Source organism: Erinaceus europaeus, chromosome 2 (genome assembly GCF_950295315.1).
Source record: "Erinaceus europaeus chromosome 2, mEriEur2.1, whole genome shotgun sequence".
Lineage (NCBI taxonomy): Eukaryota > Metazoa > Chordata > Mammalia > Eulipotyphla > Erinaceidae > Erinaceus > Erinaceus europaeus.
This window is the reverse complement of record NC_080163.1, coordinates 36322022-36344598: the sequence shown is the minus strand read 5'-3', so window position 1 is coordinate 36344598 and position 22577 is coordinate 36322022. Positions and strand designations below refer to the sequence as shown.

The 22577-nt window shown below is 45.5% G+C and overlaps 1 protein-coding gene across 4 annotated transcripts in view; it reads left to right on the top strand.

Moving 5' to 3' along the window:
• The window catches only part of FSTL4 (follistatin like 4), a 491259-nt gene extending 469139 nt beyond the window's left edge, over nt 1–22120 (top strand). For all 4 annotated transcript variants that reach the window (XM_060178083.1, XM_060178087.1, XM_060178096.1 and 1 more), the window contains 3 exons: nt 4174–4281; nt 13640–13749; nt 16486–22120. In XM_060178083.1, coding sequence (XP_060034066.1) covers nt 4174–4281; nt 13640–13749; nt 16486–17191 — 924 coding nt within the window. In that variant the 3' untranslated portion in view covers nt 17192–22120. The remainder of the gene's footprint in view (nt 1–4173; nt 4282–13639; nt 13750–16485) is intronic.
• The last annotated feature ends 457 nt before the right edge of the window (nt 22121–22577 follow it).

The following is a 22577-nucleotide window of genomic DNA, read 5'->3' as shown; positions in this document are numbered from 1 at the left end:
GGCATCATGCTAGCATCTGTAACCTGGTGGCTGAAGAGTTAACCTATAAAGCCAAACAAATTGTTGACTAATCATGAACCTAAAGGCTGGAATGTTGCAGATGAAGATTTGGCATCTCTGTTTTGAAGATAATTAGTAGGCCTATTTTAGTTATATTCCAAAATTTTAGTTATATTCCAAAAGGCCCATGACTACACTAGTTTTTTCCTGAGCCTGACATCTGATATGCAGGTGGACCCAAGTGATTGTCTGGGGAGATGATGCCATGGCTGGAAAGGGGGCTAGAAAGCTAAATCAGGGAAGAGAGTAGTTCCCAAATATGGGAAAGATGTATAAATATTGTTGACTGTAAACCCCATCAATTTGATCTGAGACCCATATATAGCTTAGGAGCCTGTGTGACCTCTGAATCCCTGTAGGTCTGAGCTCACATTCTGTGGTCATGCGTAGGAACATTCCAAGCTGCCCCAATTTCAGAACCCATCTTCCTCAAGTGATAGATACAGTATGTTATTCAGCCTCCCTTCGGAGAATGGAACATTCTCTAACATTGTTGATCCAAGTTGAGGGCAAGGTCCTATGGGGGGCCCACAGAGGGGTCCATTGTGTTGTTCCTGATGGAGATGACCAGTGACAACGGAGAGAGGGATCTATTCGAGGTCTAGGTCCATCATGCCTGTGTAGGAATCTCAGGACTCCTCAACTAGGGCCCCAGATAATGGGGTGGCCAGATAGTGACTAAAGAGGCATCATTAAAGTATGCCAGTCTCTTGCCCTTATTCAGTTTTTGTAGTCCTTACTTTGATAAGGTTAGCTTTGAAGTGACTGAGGAATGAGTAATGGGAAGTAGGTGAGGAGGGTATCTAGGTCTAAGTAGAAACTATTTGATTAGGACCTTTATGGTGTCTTTTTAGGTCTTTCTACTTGCTTTCTGCATATATTGACTCACTGCAGACTATTTTGCACTTTTGCTTTCAAATATATATTTTGCCCTAATTTATGGATACATGTGTATATATGCCCTATATCATGGAACCTGGTCTATATCTAGGTTTGGGGACTTGGTTAAGAAGTAAACCACCCTAAATGGAGTTAGAGAATCCTATGAGAAAGAAAAGATCTCACCCAAGTAATGAGGCTGAAGGGTTGACATTTCACACATCTCTAGACAAAGTCAGAAGTGAAGCATGCTGAGGTGGTACTGGTTGCATTGATTAGGTTGATCAGCAGATGCAGTATCAGTTGGTATGAACTGAGAGAAGCATGCAGGAAAGTGAGCCCCACCCTAGAGGTTCCAGGAATGGGGGGGGGGAATATGGGCTTTATAGAGGAAGCAGGAGGTTCCTGCTGTCTTAGGGTTTAAGAAGGTAATAGATAGTTATTGCTATAATCACATTGTTTGGCAATTGGGTTAACTTTGAAATTTCCATTGTTATACTCTTAAAAATGCTTGAATAGTTAGTTTATAACCAAATAAGATTCTTCAAATATAAGATCATAATTGTTCACAGTGGGAAGCTCCACTGAAATAAGCATGATATTAAAATGTGTAGATGAGTAACAGTTGTGACTAACAGACTACAGTAAGTACAGTTAAGAGGTGGGGGCACCCACTATAAATCACCCTGTTTAACTGTCTGCCATAGCAGGTAATCTTATGATACCTTGGTCTATTTCTTTTAAAATACTTTTTGAATTTTTTATTAAAAATCCTTTTCATTTTTTCACACAAATTCTCACAGGCTACAAGAAGTCCTCTTACTTCCTGTTAAGATGAACTATCTGTGGAGCCCAGTGGTGGCATATCTGGTTGAGCACACACATTACCATGTGGAAAGATTGAGTTCAAGTTCAAGGGGGAGGAGCTTCATGAGTGGTAAAGCAATGCTGCATGTGGTTCTCTACCTCTCCCCTCTCAATTTCTCTCTATCCTGTCAAATAAAATGAAATGGGGGAGAAAAAGAATGGCCACCAGGAGCAGTGCAGGCCCAGAGCCCATATGATAACCCTGGTGGCAATATATATCTTACCTGTGACATTTCAGAAAAGCATTCTGTCTTTTAATTCTTCTCTTCCACTCACTCTCTCATACACACAACAAAGACAAGACAGTGCTCAAACCTAGGGCCTCAGACTTCTCAAGCCTTCACTACAGCCCTCTTTTCCCCTATAGATTGGAGAAATCTGTGCAGATGACAATCAGTACAGGTGCTACATCCCTTAGTATCTGCTCCTTTAAATGTAATGAACTAAATGGCCTCCCATATTTTTCTCTATAGCAAGCATGTTAGAGCAACACACATCACATTAGAATATGCAAGTACCTGCTATCTATGCTCATAGGTAAGTACATATTACATTAAGCACCCATGGATACATATATACTGTTTCACATATCTACTGATGTTTCCTGTCATAGTCTGTGTCTTACAATACTTTCTTTTTCTAGATAGCCAAACACCCTGTATACAATACTGTATATAATACTGCAGAGACTTCAGAGAGTGCTTTTTCCTGGCTTTCTGTTCCCCCTCCTCTTAGTATGCAGTCTAGCACAGCTTTTCACAGACATCCTGGGCATTGTCTGGTCCCTTTGATCCACCTCATCTTTACACAAGGCTTTCCCGTCTTCTTCTGCCCAATACCAGAATCAGCACATAAACTCTAAATCAGAACATAAACTCTGATGAGAGAATATTAAGGAGAAAGACTTCAGTCCAAACTTAAAGGAATTATTGCTGTGTGTGAGGAGGGTTGGAAAAAGGTACTTTCAAGTGGATTTTTTACTTTTTAATTTGTTATTTTATTCTATTTTAATAGAAACAGGGAGGAAGAGAGAGAGAGAGAGAGAAAGAGAGACCTGCAACACTACTTATGAACCTTTCCCCCTACAGGTAGTGACTGGGGGCTTGAACTCTCATCCTATGCATTGTAATGTGTGTGCTCATCCAGGTTCACCACCACCCAGCCTCTCAAGTGGATTTTCAGAGAGTATGAGCAGTTATAAAATGTGTCCAAATCTGTTGTCGCAAGTGATTGCAAACCCCTGGGTAAGGGAAGACAATGCCGGTTCATAAAGTCTTTGGAAAATGAAGTAGCTGGAGATAATAACAAAGGAACTAGGGTATATGACATGTAGGAAAAGAGAAACAGACTATATATGAGCCCTGGAGTACCAGTAGTTTTAATTACAGCAAGAAAGAGAAAGACTTGAAAGATGGGGATGAAAGGGAAAAAATGTTTCATCAGGGATGGGCAAAATGAAGAATTCGACTTGTTAAGCTGAGGATGCCAACAGAGGAATGAATTCTAAAATCATCCATGTATTGCGCTTTATTAGTTATAATGGGTTATCTCAGGCCATGGTATTGAATGGGCTCCCCAAAAGGAAGAACATAGATTGGTCAAAGATGAAGGACAAGAAGCCAGGGAGGTAGGAGGCTGAGTGAAGAATTGTTTCCAGAAAGGATCATGTAAGCATGCTGAAATGTCGAGAATCAACACAGTGGTATGTGAATTTGACATGAAGAGCTTAAAACTGAGTTGGAATGAGTTAAGAAGGGGATTTGGTACCTCCTAATGAAAGCCTTTAGGGAAGTGTTAAAGCTTTAACTCTGGGCCAGCACTGGTGCATCAATTAGAACACACATATTACCATGCCCCCCAAGGTTTGGGGTTCAAGCCCCCAGCTCCCACCTGCAAGGGGGAAGTTTCAGAAGCAGTGGAGCAGTGCTACAGATACTACTCCTCTTCTTTCACCCTTTATTAAAGAAAAAAAAAAAGGAAAGCAATGGTGGAGTTGTACAGGCACTAAGCTCCAGAAACAACCTGGTAGCAGAAAAGATAAAGTTTTAACTCAACAGAGGGGGAGGGATGCTAAGGGTTCAAAAGGCTCTCAAAGCTTCCCCCTGAAGAGAAGGGAGGGTCCAACAACTGATTCTTGAGTGGAAAATTGTACAGATGGTCTGAGACTCTTTTAAGTCAAGCACACGAAATTTTTAAAGGCATTTGTATTGATAACCCACTTTATGCCTCTGTGGACAAAAGCAGAAGGAAAGCTTCTGTCCTGGCTTCCAAAACAGGCTCATGGCCAAAGCTGCCAGGCTGCTGTTCCACTCAGAACCCACCACCGTGTCAGTTTCAACCACCATCAACTTGCCTCTCTTTTTCAAGTCCATAGGTGTGGACCCTCTGCCGGCTAAGCTGTTCTATGACAAGTCACATGACCAAGTGTGGGTCCTGAGCTGGGGGGACGTACACAAGTCCCAGCCAAGCCTCCAGGTATGCTGAGCACTTGGGGGCCAACACGCCACCCCACCCCACTGTGAAGGTTCCTACAGGGGAAAGCTTCAGTGCTGTCTCTCCCTCTGTTTCTGAAGTCAGCCCAGAGTGGTGAGATTCAGCATCACAAGGTTCTGGCAATGCCAAAATAAAATAAAATAAATGACTCAAGAAAGCAGGATATGACCTCAGGCATAAGCAAGTAGTTCAGCCAGACCTGCTGTGACAGACAATAATGCTGATAATAGATAGAGTCCTGAGAGGACAGGGCCCCAGCTTTGTAACAGCTTCCCTGCAGGCATGAGGCCCTGGGCTCTAGACAAGTGAGAATGAACAGCAGGCTTGTTTCACTTTGCAGAGCAGCGTCAGGGAAAGGAGTAGCTGCTGAGCAAGCAGGTCAGCAATTATGTCCACAAATGAAAGGGAACTAAGTGTCTACAGTGAGCAAGGGTACAGTACAGAGAAGGTCAGTGATTTGCCCACGCTCCCATGCAAGCAGTGGGGCTCTGCAGCCCATACACTCAGCCACTGCACTGCCTCCTGGGAGGAGCTGGGGACCTGGGAGGTCTGTGGGATTCCTCCCTCCACCAGCGAGGGAAGGTCAATAGCATCCCATGAGCTAGATGGGCCCAGCTCAGCCTTTCTCATCAGAAAAATCAAGCTCTACAAAAAAGTGATCTGAATGCCTCTTTTCTCAGTTCTCCCAAATAAGGCACATCTGCTCCAGATGCACATAACAGAATTTAATCGATTACCTACAGTGGCTGCTTGGTGGAATGAGGTTGAATTTTCTCTCAGAATTCCAGTTGAGAAGGGCAACTGTGGCAGCCCAGTTCACCTGGTTCCCAATTAACAAGTGTGCAGGGACAGCCATGTCCAGAGAAGTTTCCCCCAGGAATGACTCCTGTGCCAGAGAAAGGCACTGCTTTAACTTCCATAAACGGAGACGTCTCCACATACTAATCCCTTGGCAGCAGCCATGACCCAGTCCTGGTCTCAGTGAGCTGCAGACAAGAAAAGATCCAAGATAAAGTGCACACAGGATACGGCATATGCCCGGAAAAGCAATGGTTGCTTTTTGTGTGTTTGTTTTTGTTATTCAATTTGTTTAATCGGGAGAGAGAGAGAGAGAGAGAGAGAGAAGTGGGAAAGAGAAAGACACCTACAGTCCTGCTTCACCACTTGTAAAGCTTCCCCCCTGCAAGTGGGAACTAGGGGGCTTGAAGCTGGGTCCTTGTGCATTATAACATGCACTCTAATGGGTACACCACTGCCTGGTCCTCATGGAAGCCACTAAGAAAGCACCTTTGATCATTCATGAGGGGGGCTAGGCAGTGGCACGTCTGATTGAGTATATATGTTACAATGCTCAAGGACCCAGGTTCAAGCCCCTGGTTCCCACCTGTAGGGAGAAAACTTCACAAGTGGTCAAGCAGTGCTGCAGGTGTTTGTCTCTCTCCCTATCACCCCTCCATATGGATTTATCTCTGCCTCCTGTATTTATCCCTATCCAAGAAATAAAAGGAAGGAAGGAAAGAAGGAAAGCAGGAAGGAAGGAAGGGAGGGAGGGAGGGAGAAAAAGAGAAATTCATGAGGAGAGCAGTGTCACCAAAACTTCAGATGAACAAAAATTATTTCTTATCTGGAAACTACAACAGATGCATTGATAAATACACAGCTTCCACTGTAACCCAAAGTAGAAGCCTGACGAGGTAGTAAGCAAGAAAGGATCTCTCAAATCACAGAACAAATACATAAAGAGATTGCATTCTCAAAGTTTCAGAAGTTGGGGGGGGGGGGAAGATAACAGTTGCAATAGTTAGAAAGTTATTTCAGATTTATTGAAGTTGGAAATCATGCATATTGAAAGATATCTGTAAGTTCCAGGCTAGATTGATAATAGATGACATGTCTTTGGCCTTCTGGAAAAAAAAGTAATAGTAAGATTGGAACTGTCTTTTTTTTTATTCCTTTTTGTTGCCCTTGTTGTTTTTTATTGTTGTAGTTATTATTTGTTGTTATTGATGTCATTGTTGTTAGATAGGACAGAGAGAAATGGAGAGAGGAGAGGAAGACAGAGAGGGGGAGAGAAAGATAGACACTTCCAGACCTGCTTCACTGCTTGTGAAGCGACTTCCCTGCAGGTGGGGAGCCGGGGGCTCGAACCAGGATCCTTATGCCACCAGTCCTTGCGCTTTGCACCACCTGTACTTAACCCGCTGCACTACCGCCTGACTCCCTGGAATTGTCTTCTTGTCTGAAAATGTAGTTGGAAAAGCACAGAATCATATCTGCATACTACTAAGATAAAAGGACTGGAATCTGGAGGAGCTGTGTGGTGATGCACCTGGCAGAGTGCACACATTATCATGCACTATGACCAGAGTTCAAAATCTTGGTCCCCACCTCCAGGAGGAAGTTTCATGGAGTAGTGATGTAGTGCTGCAGGTGTTTCTGCTTCTGGATTTCTCTACTTATATAAAAAGAGAGAGAGAAAGAAAAGAAAAAGAAGACCACCAGGAGTGATGGTATTGTACAGGTACCAAGCCCCAGCAATAGCCCCATTGATAATAAGGGAGTGAGGGCCAGGGGAGGGGGTGATGGAATCCAAGAATCCCATACACAGTCGAGAGGCAAGACATCATTTGTCTGTTACAATAAAGGTAAGGTAGCAGGTATATCACTTGTGTGCCCCAAATGAAGAACATATTTGAGTAAAACATGTCAGGTAATCATCTGATGAATCAGGTCAAACTCATCAAGTTGGAGAAAAAGAGGAGACTATTGTATGTAATGAATGTGGAGAAGAAGGTCTAGAATTAAAAGTCAGATGGATAACATGATTATAAAGCACACTAAGTATGGGGAAAAAAACAGAAATAAGGGAGTCAGGCGGTAGTGCAGCAGGTTAAGCGCATGTGGCGCAAAGCACAGGGACCAGTGTAAGGATGCCGGTTCGAGCCCCTGACTCCCCACCTGCAGGGGAGTCGCTTCACAGACAGTGAAGCAGGTCTGCAGTTGTCTATCTTTCTCTCCCCATCTCTGTCTTCCCCTCCTCTCGCCATTTCTCTCTGTCCTATCCAACAAGGATGACAACAATAATAACTACAACAATAAAACAAGGACAACAAAAGGGAATAAATAAGTAAATATAGACAAAAAAATTTTAAAAAAATAAATAAATTTTAAAACACAAGAAAATGTTCAATGGTTAAGAAAACATCAGAAAATGTTTTAGGGCTGGCAAAATAGCTCACTTGGATAGCCAAGTTCAAGCCCAGCCCCCACTGCATTAAAGGAAGCTTCAGTGCCATAGTTTCTTTCACTCTCTCTGCCTCTGTAAAAAAAAAATGGACATATTTAATACTTGCTAAAAATAAAAATTTTAATTAGGAGAGGCACACTAAAAGAGAAAATCTGGTGCCAAGCTGTAACTAAAAATTATGTAAGTATAAATAATAATAGAAAGTAGAGGGGGTGAAAATACTAAAAAATATCATCTATTGGAGTAAAAGAAAATGCATAATGTTCATTGAAATTAATAGCTGAGAAGTGTCTCACTTTTCCAAACGTGACAAACTGGATGCTATTAAAGACAAAAATTATCAGATCAAGTTTAGAAAAAGAAAACTATTTAGTTACAAGAAGTACATATAGGGCCAACATGGTAGCCCACCTGAAGAGGGAGCCTGCTTGCACATAGTGCAGGCTCTAGCCTGGCTCCCACTGCAATAGAAGTCGCTTCAATGCTTGGTTTCTTTCCTTCTTTCCCTCTATCTCTTTTTCCTATCTGAAAAAGCCAATAACCAAAAATAAAGTGATAATAAAAGATCTGTAGGAATGACAGTACTGATATCATAGAGTGGGACTTGTGGTTAAAAGCACTAGACAGAATAAGGGGAGACATGATATAGTAAGAGCCAGTAGATCAAACAGCTAGATACATGAGAGTGGTTAAAAGTATAAAGAGAGAGAGGTCAGAAAGTGGCTCACCTGTTGCTGAGGTGTCTCTCCTTCTGAATTTAAAAAAAAATACAAGAACCTGATTTAAAGTGTAAACTGGAAATACCAAGGAGATAGTGACATGGGAAAAAATGAATAAGGAATTTAGTTTATTAAATATACAGAAAACCTCTAGCCTGCCAAACAGACTTTTTATATGTCTACATGTACATAAGTATATCAGTAATCACAAAGGAAACTTTAATAAATTATGTAAAAGATGTCATAGGCTAGAATAGCTGACAATTAAAAATAGTTAAAATATCTTAATAAGAAACCACTCCGAGATAGCTGCTGGATCAAAGAGGATACGAACAGGGAAGTTACAGTCTCAAAGGCAATGAAAAGGAAACTTGTTTCTCATTACAGAAAGTTTGTGTACAGAGAGAGCACTATGCAAAGAACATCTGTGTCCTAGGGCTGCAAAGAAAGTATCTGCATTAAGAAGTCAGAAAAATAAAGTGGAGGAGACGGGCGGTGGCACAGCCAGTTAAGCATACATACTACTATGTGCAAGGGCCCGCACAAGGACTCAGGTTCAAGCCCCTGCTCCCCACCTTCAGGGGGACACTTCACAAGTTCTACAGCACATCTGCAGGTGTCTGTCTTTTTTTTAATCTCTCTCTCTGTGTGTCCCCCCCACCCCACTCTCAATTTCTTTCTATCCTATCATATACTATGGAGAAAAAAAAAAAAAGGAATAACTGGCCACCGGGAGCCATGGATTCGTAGTGCCAGCACAGAGCCCCAGCAATAACCATGGAAGAGAAAAAAGAAAAATAGAGTGTCTAATAAGAAGGTATAGAAACAAAAAAAAAATTTAAAAAACTACAAAGGGGTAAATCCTTTACAAGCCTAATTTAAAAAGAAAAAAAAAAACAGACAAGTGTAAGAACAAGGAAAAGGCTATTATTGTAAATACACAAGGCAAATTTTAAAACAAACAAGAAATGAATGATTGATTACAAAAGGTAGAGAATATACTGATTTGTAAAAGATGGGAGAGGAATTTGAAAGGGAAGAATTTAGCTGCCCCTTCAAATTTCTACATGTGTGAGGACCCAGGTTCCAGATCTTAACACCACACAAGGAGCAGCACTATGCTGACAAAAAAAAAAAAGCTTCAAGAGTGGTGGAGCAGTGCTATATGTCTGTCCTTCTCTCTCCCTATCTCTTATCCCCTCTTTATCTCAAAAGAAAAATATAAATAAGTCTGCCAGGAGTGGTTGAATCACCTGGTGCCAAAAAGGAAGGAAGAAAGGAAGGGAGGACTAAAGAGGGAAAAAAAAAACCACTTAAAATAGACTAATTTCCATAGAAGCAGCTTTAAAAAAAAATAATAATAATGATCCACCACACAAAATTTACAACTACATTTGTCAAATCTTCTCTTTTCATATTCATTGACCTTCCCCAGACCAAGGAGCAGAGGAGAGGAGGAATGTAAAATTCTTTAGGGAGCCAGGTGGTAGTGTACCTCACTGACCACACGTGTTCCAATGCACAAGGACCCAGGTTCGAGCTCCTGATCCCCACTTGCAGGGGGAAAACTTTGGGAGTGGTGAAGTAGGACTGCAGGTGTCTCTCTGTCTCTCTTCCTCTCTATCTCCCCCTCCCTTCTTGATTTCTGACTGTCTCTATCCAATAAATAAAGATAATGAAAAATTTAAATAATTAAAAAAATAAAATTCTTTAGTACATTTCAAATAGCCAGTATAGTTTTAATTCTTTTTTAAAAATATTTATTTTATTTATTTATTCCCTTTTGTTGCCCTTGTTGTTTAACATTGTTGTGATTATTAATGTCATTGTTGTTGGATAGGACAGGGAGAAATGGAGAGAGGAGGGGAAGACAGAGAGGAGGAGAGAAAGATAGACACCTGCAGACCTGCTTCACCGCCTGTGAAGCGACTCCCCTGCCGGTGGGGAGCCGAGGTTCGAGCCGGGATCCTTATACCGGTCCTTGTGCTTTGCGCCACCTGCACTTAACCCGCTGCGCTACAGCCCGACTCCCTATAGTTTTAATTCTAAAAAATGAACTGAAAGATAAAGCTTTAACTTAATCTCACTTATATATACAGAAGCAAAATTCTAAACATAGCATTAGAGTACAATGGTATATCTAAATATTTGGTCAGGAAATAGATTTGCAGATACAGTAAAGAATGGCTCACTCTCAGAAAATCAATGATCACTCCTCATAGGCACAAATTAATTAAAACAAAAAAAAATTATCCATACATGCTGAAAAGTCATTTAAATACAGTAGACAAACCTAGTTTGGGGTGGGGAGCTAGATAGGAATAGAAGGAAATGCCTTATGATATAATGGAGACTATTTCCCACAAAAAACAAATTTAAAAAACTAAAAGCATTTTCATTAATATCAGGAATTAGACCATAATGCCCATAATTGGAAGGTCTGGGAAATGTACTATGATAAGAAAATGAGATAGATAGAAGAAACCTGCCTCTATTGCTGTGGGCTAGGGAAAAAGAAACCAGTAATTGGATGGAAAAACAAACAAACAAACACTGCCAGAAATGTCAACTGGTGCAGCCCCTGTGGCAAGCAATTATAAAAGTGAACCAAAACCCCCCTAGCAGTGCATTTTGGATCAGCAACTTGACTTCTCAGAATTAATCCAAAGCCCATGTCCATGGATCCTGACAAGGACAGAGCTATAACTTTAAGTGGTGCAGCACTGTTTATACTGGCAAAACATTAAAACAAGTATTTTACTAACTGCAAATATCCTATACTTATACATGTAGCTCTGACAACATGAAGATATTTCTGTAATGAGGCTCATCCCATCAAGGCCTTCCCCTAACACCAAATTTAGAGTCTTGGGCGTCATCCCAGAGCCTGTCCTGCCCTCTTGCGAGGTACCCCACTGGATACTTGGTCCCCCTGCCCTTTTTCAAGTGTCATTTCACAGATGGCCTCATCCTCCCTCTGAAGGGGATGCTCAGTCTCTCAGAGTCTACATGAGCATCTGTCCTAGTGTCCAGCCATACCCCTACAACTCTGGAGTCAAGCCTAGCCAGCAAATTCAAGAGGACCAACAATTATCTTGGCAGCACTGATGTGCCCAACCCTGTGCTAGGATACAGGCCACAAAAAGACCTGTGGCTTGTTGGAAGAATGGGGCTAATGTACCACATCAGTTCAACAACCCATGGCACTTCTGCATTTTTGAGAAAGTAACCCCTGAATGTGGGGTGTCAGAGTGGTAAAGCATGACTGACACTGACCGCTGCCAGCGGTAATTTCCCATCTCTGTTATAAGCTGAAATAATAGGCCTGACAGCAAGCACTGATTGCCTGGGTTTTTGGAATTCTCTGGCAATTTCTCCCCGAATCTTGAAGATCCAGTTTGCTGATGCTGATATTTCTTCAGTACCCAGTGCCATACATTTTCCTCCTATGGGCTTGTTGTGGAAGTACCATTTGACCATTTTTCTCACATCACCGGAAAATAATCTAATGCAACTTTAGAACTGCCCAAGACAGAAAAATCACAGACCTCTTCCACCCTATAATTTCAGCATCATCCCATTGGCTTCTAAAGTAAAAATGTTCCAACAAAGAGGCAAACCTCCAACCCACCTAAGGAGCAGCCAGATGCTGCTGGTTTCATCATAAAGTCAAGGCCAGAAGGCAGTCTCATCCTTAAAAGGTGAACAAGTCACAAAACCCTGACCAGAAACTGGCATCAGGCTGCAGAAATCTAAGAAATTCCCTCTGTGACTCACCTGGTTTAGTGCACACACTATAGTGCACAAGGACCTGGGTTCAAGCCCCAGGTCCCCACCTGCAGAGGGGAAGCTTTGCGAGTGGTGAAGCAGGGATAGAGGTGCTCTCTGTCTCTCTCCCTATCTCCACCTCTCCTCTCAATTTCTTTCTGTCTCTATCCAATAAAGAAAAAGAAGAAAAACAAAACATTTGATAATTTTATACAAGTTGTTAGCTGCTCATCTTCTGTATTCAAGAATCTTACTGTTAGGAAAAAATTATCATGTAATATCAGCTTGCTAAAATTAATTTTAATAAATGTTAGAAAGATAATAAAAAAAAGAAATTCCTTCTGTGCAGAGCTGAATATGATCACAAGTACCTCACCTGCTCCCCTACCTAAGATGCAACATCTGCCTCCTGTCCACTCTGAGTGCCTGTCCTGTCCTTAGGTCCCTCAAGCGAGAACTGCACATCAGCTGCCAAGCCTCCTGGCTGCTCAGAGAGGTTTGCCACCAGGCAGTGTCCTAGAACTTGGATGCAGATGAGCATTTGCAGAAACAAGAGGCTTATTGTCTCCAGTCTGCCCACACACAAGGGCTCAGGACTGATGGAGGGGTGCCTGTTCTGATCGCTGGGGTTTTCTGGCAGCCCCCCACCCAGGACACATTCAGTCCCAGCCAACCTCAGACAGCCAGACATCACTCAGCTCTGTCCTGTGTGACATTCCCTGATATAGACATAGCAGGACATGCCAGAAAAGGGCTGAGTCACCTTCTGTCAAGTACACAGGGGAGAACGACTTAGCTCCAGGGAAACCAAGGCAGCTATGCTCTGTCACTGCCAATTTGTACAACACACAGAACCTGAGTCTTTGCTCCTCTCAGCAAGTTCCCTTGTGAGGCTGAAGCTTTCTCCAGCATCCTAATCGTAAGAGCTCTGAATGGCACAAGCAGCTTCTCCTGCAGGATTCCTGGGCTATCTGATAAACTCTGGAGTCTCAGCTCCCAGAGGAACTGGCCCAGCACCTGGTGTCAACAGAAAGCAAAATAAAGGACTTTAGCCATGGAATTTCACTCTACTAAATTCCACTGTTTAGCACCTTCATTCTAAAATGTTTTCCCTCTTTTTCCTCAAGGGGGCCTGGGTATTGAGAAGGAGATTAAAGAATAGGAAAGCTATCAGGGGAGGGGGTGGGATACAGAGTTCTGATGGTGGGAATTGTGTGGACTTGTACCCCTCTTATCCTATGGTTTTTTCAATGTCTCCTTTTTATAAATAAAATTAAAGAAAGAGAGAAGGAGGTGGGGGTGCCCTGTTGTGGGAGAGGGTGTCTCTGTGTGATGTTTTGGTGCTGGGGAGTTCCCTGGAAAAGCCTCACTCCTCCTCCTGGCAGTCCTCGCTGTCATCCTGCCTTCAAGTTGTGCAGCTGGGCTGGGACCTGCTTCAATTCCTGTCCCTGTGCCCTATCCCAGGAGAGAGGGTGCCTGCCTCTGACATTCTTGAGAATTCCCACCCTGCTTGTCCATCTGCTGGGGGTCTCCACCAGAGCATGCTCACGTCTCTGCTTCTAGCCCCCACTGGCATGGGCCTCACATGGACTCCTCTGGGTTGTAGGTGATCACGGAAGCCAGCAGTGGCCAGGGCCAGCACCTCATCCGAACGCCCTTTTCAGGAGTAGAGGACTTCTTCATCCCCTCAACCAACCTCATCATCAACCACGTCAGGTGAGCCAAAGATCCTCCACAGTCCAGCTCAGCCCTGCAGGTTGGTCCTGCACCTGCCTGCCAGCCCTACTCATCTTGGGTCAGCTTTGAGCCCCACCAGCAAGTGGCAGAGAATACACATTCCCTACTCCTTCACTGCTAGGGTTCAGAGAAGTGTCCAGCTCCTCCTGCCTTCAGGAGCCCATTCTCGAGGTCAGGACAATAGAGGAAAGAAGTAAACACTGTTTGTATACCCTTCTCCTTAGCAGAAACAAAATCAAGGTGCTTTCAACTTCCATTTTACATATGCCACAACTGAGGTACAGAGAAGCTGAGCATTGGCCAGTATTACAGAGCCAGGAATTGGCAGAGTCAGCCTAAATGCAAAGCAGGGTCTCTCACTTTCCTGGCCTCCCTTGTTTTCTCATAATCAGGGCTATGGTTACCCTAGGAGAACCCAAAGCAGGTCCACAAGGTCCCCTCTAGCCACATCAAGGAAAAGGCCATCTGGTTGCTAGTTTTCATCCCCTGAAAGAACAGCCTAGTAACATTAGCCATAGCCTCCACTTCAAGCCTCATCCCAGTCTGACACCCTCCCCACCCTCCACTTCTAGTTCATCTCAGAGAGCCCCACACTTTCTCTATAGTCACTTCTGCCAGAATACCCAGTCTACACTTTAATAAAGTTATCAAAACTCAAATGTCTTATGACACTATGTTGTTTGTTTTTCCCCACCAGGATTATCCCATACTTGGTGTCAGCACCACAAATCCACCATTCCCTTTAGCTATTCTCTCTCTCTCTCTCTCTCTCTCCCCTCTCTCTCTCTCCTTTTATGTTTCATAAGACAGAGAAACTGGGGGGAGAGATAGAGCAAGAGAGAGAGAGAGAAAGACACCTGTAGACCTCCTTCACTGTTCATGATGCTTCCTTCCTGAAGGTGGGGAGTCAGTGCTCATATCCTGGTCCTTGTGCATGGTAGCTTGTGTGCTCAGTTAAGTGTGCCACCACCTGGCGCTCCTTATGCCATTCTTTTATCTGACAGCAAGCATATCTGTGTGTGTGTGTGTGTGTGTGTGTGTGTGTGTGTGTGTGTGTGTGTGTTGATTATTCAATGCAAACTGATGCTGGAGTTGTTCAAATAAGACTGATTCATTTGTCTTTGCCTGAGAAAGAAAATAGCCATTTGATGACCCAATACTCCTACCACACAGAGAGTGTCTGGGCAAACACCCCTGAGATGGTGCTAAGTGGTAGAACCCCTCACTGCTGCTGATGTCAGCAGACCCAAAAGCTGTGCACATGGTTTAGACACTACCATCTTAGTAAGGGTGGCTAGGGCTTCTTCCCTGCCCCCCTCCATGCTCTGACTCTTTAATGCTGCTTGAAAATAGGCACTGACCTCACACTGATACAGATATTTATTCACAAAAAACTGTGGCCAGGATTTTTCTCAGCCTCTGAAGGTATGTACAGCACCTGGAGGCCTATGCAGGTCAGGGTTCTGGGCAAGTACTACCAAGGTCAAAGACAGTCCTGCCCAAGTCAGGCCTTTTTGCAGCTTGTAGCATCCCTCAAAGAGGAATTTCAGGAAGTCCATGTGTGAGCAGCCATACCTCTAGACCTCCCCCCCTTAGAGTTAGTCAGTCCTGCAGCATCCCTCCCCCAGAAGAAATTACCCTCTTTAGATTACAGACTCAAAGATGCAGACCTATGCAGAGGGCCAAGCCAGCTGGCTCCAGAGATCAGAGAGCCTCAGCCCCACAGCTAATAGCTTGTAACCATGATTTGAGGGCCTGGACTAACATAATGATGAGCAGCACCATCATAAATGGGTGGTGGGGAGGCAGCCCCTCCACATTCTTCTCCAGGGTGTGGGAGCACTGCTAGGAATTCTGTCCTTGTTCAGTTTATCTGCAGCTCCAGTTCTGACTCTCCAGTCAGCCCAGCAAGCCAGACCCAGGCTCTCCTGTCTTATCCTCAGAGCAGGCAGACTTCTGCCACTTTTTCACAGCCAGCACAAGGCCTCGGGAGTGGATTCAAAGGCAGCCCAGGGAAAAACCTTCCTCCTGGACCATTTCTAAAGAGTGCATGTTATAGGGACTAAGGGATAGCTGGAGCACACATTTTTCCATGCACACGAGGGCAGGTTCAAGGCCCCACCCACCATATTAAAGCACTCTGCAAAGGGGAAACTCCACGAGTGGTGGACTGGTGCTATATGTGTCTCTCATCCTCTATCCAGAAAAAAAATAGAGGGTTAGTAGACTCATATAGGCAAGGAGTCCCATCAAAGCCATGCAAAAGCATACATATACATATATATATATATATATAGCAAATAAATCGAGGAGGCTCTTCGGGGTTATTGCTGGATTCAGTGCCTACCTACACAACTCCACAGCTCCCTATGGCTGTGCTTTTCTTTGACAGAAGATGAGTGATAGATTATAGAGGGAGAGAGAAACAGAGGAAAGGAGAGATAACTGCAGCACTGCTTCATAGCTTATGGAGCTACAGGAAGGAGAGGGCTGAGCTTAGGTCCTCCTGCATGGTTACATGTGCATTCTACCAGACATGCCCTCACCCAGCCCCCAGGAAACTTTGTAACTAACTACATTTGGTTTGAGGCTTAGATGAGTCTCCCACAGAATGCTAGCTGTGAGTAGGCTATTAGATCATAGGAGGAAAGCGAGAGAAAAGGCAGACCTGGCCCAAGGCCTCCCCACCTTTAACCTCAGCTCTTCCCCTCCCAGGTTTGGCTTCATCTTCAACCACTCTGACCCTGCCATCCATAAAGTAGACTTGGAGACGCTGATGCTGGTCAAGACCATCAGCCTGCAGAGTCGGTGCTGCGTGCCCCAGGCCATGGCCCACACTCACCTGGGTGGCTACTTCTTCATCCAGTGCCGACCAGATGGCTCTCGTCCCCCTGCAGCTCCGCAGCTGTTGTTGGACAGTGTCACCGACGCTGTGGTCGGCCCCAACAGCGACATCACCGGCACCCCACACACGTCCCCTGATGGACGTTTTGTGGTCAGCGTGGCCACCTCTAGCTCCCAGCTCCACGTGCAGGAGATCACGGAGCGGGGGGAGCTGCAGACCCTCTACCGTCTGCACACGGGCCCAGGAGTCTCAGCATTGGCGTTCCAGCGCTCCTTCACCAGGGGCAGCCAGTACTCCATCTACGCTGCACTGGAGGCAGAGCCGCACCTGCTGCTCCTGGAGCTGTCCACGGGGAAGACTAGGGTGCTGAAGGACGTGCAGGAACTGCCCGCTGGGCCAACCCCACGCTGGGGAGGGCCCCACAGGGTGGTGAGGGACAGCGGGCTCTTTGGACAGTACCTCCTCGTGCCAGCCCGAGAGTCACTGTTTCTCATCAATGGGAGACAAAATGCACTGCGGTGTGAGATGGCAGGCATTAAAGGGGTGACCACGGTGGTGTGGGTGGGTGAGGTGTGAAGGTACCCAGAGCTGAGCGGCCCCCCACCCCACCCCAGGCCCGGGAGCCCCCACCTCATCCTGACACCGAAGCCCTGAGCAGGCACACTGTACATTTTTACAGACAAAAGCCAAAAAAAAAAAAAAAAAAAAAAAGGCAAAAAAGAAAAAAAAAAAAAAACCTGTATCTGCTTTGTGGTTCGACACTGGTCTCCTTGCAAGTTTCCTAGCATATGGTTTGCATTGCTGCTGGGACTGGGGTCTTTTTGTTGGGAAATATGATTTGGCCATGTGCTCCCATGAGAACACGCAGCTCCAGCCTTGCTTCCCTGGGGACACTGTGGAACACGAGCACCTGCTTTGCAGGCTGACACTCTGTGGCCTTCACACAGTCATCTTTCTCCGCTGCCAGACACAGCCGGACTTCCCAGACTAAGTGGCCTGGCCGAACCCAAGCTGGCTGGGAGCAGAGGGTTCTTCCAAGAGGAGAGCTATGACCACCCTCCCTCGCCCTGGGCCTCACTTCTCCTCTGCAGCTGCTTCTTGCTTTTCTGCCCATTGGACTTTCTGTCAGCCTGTAGAGGGAGCCAACAGGACTTCTTGCATCTTGGGGGCTGGAGAGATCACTCACTTTATTTTGGAAATTTTGATTAAAAAGTAATTTTTTATAATCTCCAATGCTAGTAAACAGAAAAACTCTCTCTGGGGTCCAGCTGCATCCCTCTCTGCCTTAGGGCATGCCTCCCAGAGTCACGCCTCACACCCCACAGCCAGGAGGGAGAGCAACGGCCATCAGAGAGTACCAGCCCTCTACTGCAGTGCCACCTCGGACCACTCTGGGGTAAAGACTCTGTTCTAGGTTGGAATGGGGGGTGGCAGTCCCAAGAAATCAGACATTGTGGACCTGTTTCTCACCCCTGATGAGCACCATTCTTTTAGCCAGGCCCAGGCTCCCAATTCGGGGCGTATTGGGCTTGTCCTGCAGGTTGTGGGTAGCCTGCAGAGCAAGAACCTACAGGTTCAATGAAGAGAACCTAAGAACACAAGAGGGGGTCCAATCAGGTTCCTTAGGCTTTCACATTTCAAAACTGATTTCATTCCTGCCTGTGGCCCTCATGCTCAGCTCCAAACGCCCACACACACTCCCTAAGTCCCTATTATCATAAGAACACAAACAGCACGTTTTAGTCAGTGTTTTCTTAGCCACAGGCCTTGTCTCCCCAGCAACACACACTCTGTGAAGGTCAGGCCAGGAAGGCTGGGGCTGCCACTGCTGCATGATTCCCAGCCTGCTGAGTGCTGTGGGTTTCAAGGGGGCATGAAAGCATTACCCAGCTATTACTGTGGCTACAACCTATGCCCATGAACCTCAGCCAGAAAGAGGCTACCTGAGTAATGCCCCCTTTTTTCTCTGATGTCAGTGAGTGAAACTCACATGCCAGCTGCACTCCCCGAGCTGCTTGGAGTTGGGAGAGAAATGGTCCCATCACACAGCCCCCTTCACCTGTCCAGCCCCCTTCACCTGTCAGCGTGGCCTTGATTTTCCTGTGCTGCTAAGGACTGGCCCTTGGCAGAGAAAGGTAGACAGACCCTACCTGGCTCTAAATACACACAGCTCCTTCTTACCCATCCCCAAATTGCCCAAGATCAGACACCCTCTGGTGTGTCTCCTGTACATCAGACACCTGTCCCCAGCAACTAGGAGTGTCCCTAGACATGAATGTTCATGTTGTGTGCCATGTAATACATAGAAAGCACATCAAGGAAACTAACTTCAGAGAACAACTGAGAAGGATGGATAACGCATCTCACCTTTTTTAATTCCTGCCTCAATATCTTAGTGTATACACACACACACACACACACACACACACACACACGTTTGTTGCCAAAGTTCTCTAACTTAAATGAACTACTCCCTCTGAGGGGAAATCTTGTCTATTTTGGCAGCCCTTAGCAGAAAGAGTCTCACAAGCCTAAGCAAGGAAGAAGGACCAGCCAATCTGATCCAGCACAATACCTCTGGACCACAGATCCCTGAGTAAAAGGTGAGGACCAACCAAACTGCCCTCCTAAGTGAGTGGAATCACTGCATCTGTTTTATGTCCACTGCTCCTTCTACATCTCTGTGTGCCTGGGCAGCAAGCCCGCCTCTCACCATCCTTGCCATGAAGTTACTGACATGGCCAGCTTGCTTTTGCTGCCAGCATGTGGAACACAGATGAACTAGAGCAAAGGATCATGGGCCCTTACTGTAAGCCTGAGCAGGGGGCCAACATGACTGTTTGCATCTTAGGGAGAGACATAAAGGACTTGAATGGGAGACCTTCATTCTTCTTCCACTGAGTATGTGAATGGAGATTCTGAATCCAGAAGCCCAGCTCTGTGAATTGCTGGCAGACAGGTCTGCGTCTACCTCCAGACCATGCATGGCATGGGCTTCCCACAAAGATGCCCGCACTCGCCTCACACACAATGTGGCAAATACTAGCCCAGCAAGCCCTGCCTGGAGTCAGCCCCTGCTTCTTCCTTAGGTCTCCAAGTCATTTGGGGTCCCACTCCTTGTCTCCAAGTCCCTGGAAGAGCCCTGTGAAGCCATGGCTGGGATCCACCATCCATCCCAAATTTCAGATCCTTTGACCTAGAGATAGCATCCTCACAGATCAATGCTCACTCCCAGCAAGTCCCACCTCCTCCCACCTGCCGTCTCAGCCTCCCCCTGCTCCTCCTGGACCCAAGGGCTCCCAGTTCCAAGTAGGTGCCCCAGAGAACAGCATTTACACCTGGATAAATCAGGGCACCAGTGCCATCCTGTACAAGTGGACACCTGAGTCTGCAAGTAGGAAAGCAGCATGGGGATGGCTTCGTGTGGCTTTTCTGTTGACCTATAGCCTGTGAACTAAAGGAGATTTCAGAACTGAGATGTGAAACATATTCTCTGTGGATATATTTTTCTACAAGGGGGCTTTAAAACCAGTCAATTCATTTCTCTATGTGTGGATGCTCTACCATCTTCTCTCCACCTCCACCCCACTCTGCTCTTCAGAGGCAAACCTGTGGGAGAGACGGCACTCTCCCCACCCCCTCCCACTCACCCACAATCTACCTCACATTCCTCTCCCTGCACCCAGTACAACCTCCCCCAACACCCCGTGTGAGGGAACTGGTGCACTCAGCACCCACTGGGACACAGACCCTTGTTAGCCAGGACCACCCCCCCCCAAGCCCTGCTAGAAATACTCGGAACTGTCAGGGAGGTTGGATATTGTCATGCAGGACACCCTCTATTTCTCCTCCCTCCACCCACTTAGTCTCTGCCTTTCCTCTCCCTCCTATGTCTCAGGCCTTCTGTCCATGATCCTCTACGTAGCCCCATAATTCAAGGGGCTACTCACCTTCCCACACCAGCCAAAGCATGCATGGCCTTTTGTCCTTGCTCTGGGAGGGCCAAGTGAGAATCCATTCAAAGGTCCAGGCACTGCTGTCTGCTCCCAGACTGGCAGGTAGACAGTGTGGTTTTGTTCAAGAAAGCCACTGGCTACTTTAGTCTCTCTGCAAAAGTCATAGAAATCATAGGACAGAAGTACAAAAACAATTCAAGGGGAAGATATAAATACCTGTCCTTAAAGTGTCACACTATAATACTCTAGGTATCTGGAGGAGTGCAGCCCACTTCCTGCTCAAGTGTCTACATATACACCTGCCAAAGCACTGGAGGACTTGAGCACCTTCTCTGGGCCTACAGGCTCTAAGCCCCAACCACCCAGCAGATGCCAGAACACAGCAAGCATGATTCACGCTTCCTTGGAGCTCTGGCCAGAGATAGGGATTTAACCACATGTAATGAATGCAAATTTATCAAATCCAGGGGGAGCAGGAATTGGCATCGTAGATTCACAGTAAGGCTTCTTTAGCTAGCACCACAGTATTTGACATGCACTTTTTTGGTTTCTTTTTTCTTTTTTCTTTTTTTAACAAAGCCATCTTCCTAAGCTCATTTTGAGTAATGTGGGATCATCCCTTTCCCTCTGTGGCCCAGAAAGAGGGGTCTGCTGGGCTTAGCCTGCAGGCCACAAGTGATAACTGCTGATTCACCCCTTCATGGAGCCTGGTGCAGGATGGGTATGTGCCACCCTGTGGAGACACCCTTTTCAAGACCACATTTGTCCACAAGGAAGGGCAACTGGCATTGGTTGGCTAAGGAGTCCACAAGCTTCCCGTGAGAACACTGGCTGAACCTTCAGCCACTGACCAGTCTCTTGCTATTTTAGCTGCTTCAGAGAGTGGGGGACAACTAATCCATAAGCCATTCACCCCAGATTCACAGCATATCCAAGGAACGCCTTGCCCCATTCTGTTCCTATCCTGGCCTGCCCGATCTTCCCCTGCTGCTCGTGTTTTTGGAAGGCCTGTGAGATGATCTACAAGCAGAACTGGGCATGGAGTTTTGCTGATGTGGTCACACTCACTGTCTCTTACTATAGTGTCACCAGACAACCCTTAAGCTATGATGTTGCTCACATCATCTGTCCCATTCCCTGTCTAGCCCTCCCGCACTGAAGAAAACACCCAAACACCCAGCTCTCTTATGTCAAGGCAGATTACATTTATTTTGAGCAGTTGTGTAGACTCCAAAATCTATTTTCTGTATTCACCAGTATTTCTCAAAAGACCTCCCGCAAATACTACACATGTGAATTTTCTCCTTATTTATAAAATATATATAAATTATTTTTAATACATCAACTTTAGTAGAAATTTGTACCAATGCTGTAAGTATGTGGCATTTGAAATGAGTTTGTGTTTGCGTTGACGTGTCACACAGTATTGAACACACCGTGTATTTGTAGTATCTCTGGATATAAAGACAAGTCACAAATTACCATAAAGTGTTGTCATTGTAAATGCTCTTTTTCTGAGGATTTTACAATAAAACCCAAGAAAAGTTCATTCTGTCTGGTGTCCATCTGTCCACTGTTGTTGAAAAGTAAGAGCTGATGCAGGAAGAACCACTCAGGGTCCTTGAACCCCTCTATCTGGTATCGCTGTAAGTTCTTAGTGGTCAAATAGCCCCTGTTCTGTCTCTGCCCGAAGTACTGTTGGACAAAGGCAGCCACCTGAACCCAGAAATCTCCTTGTTTCCTCTCAAAGTGCACAGCCAACTTGTATATGGAGCCTACCCTGGCCAGCCCTTAAAATCCACTACAGTTCCCAGACTCTAGTCCAGTCTTGGCCCCCTTCTCTCTTGGTTCTCATAAGATTAGACTTTGCTCTAGGGTGCAGAATGCAGAAAATGCTTGAAGGTCACCAAAATAGCCAAGTGGAAGAGCCATCATGTGCCAACACTGTGCTGGGGTGGAGGTGAGAGCACTGGACAAGGGTAATGGTCCCTGCCCTCTGCAAGCAT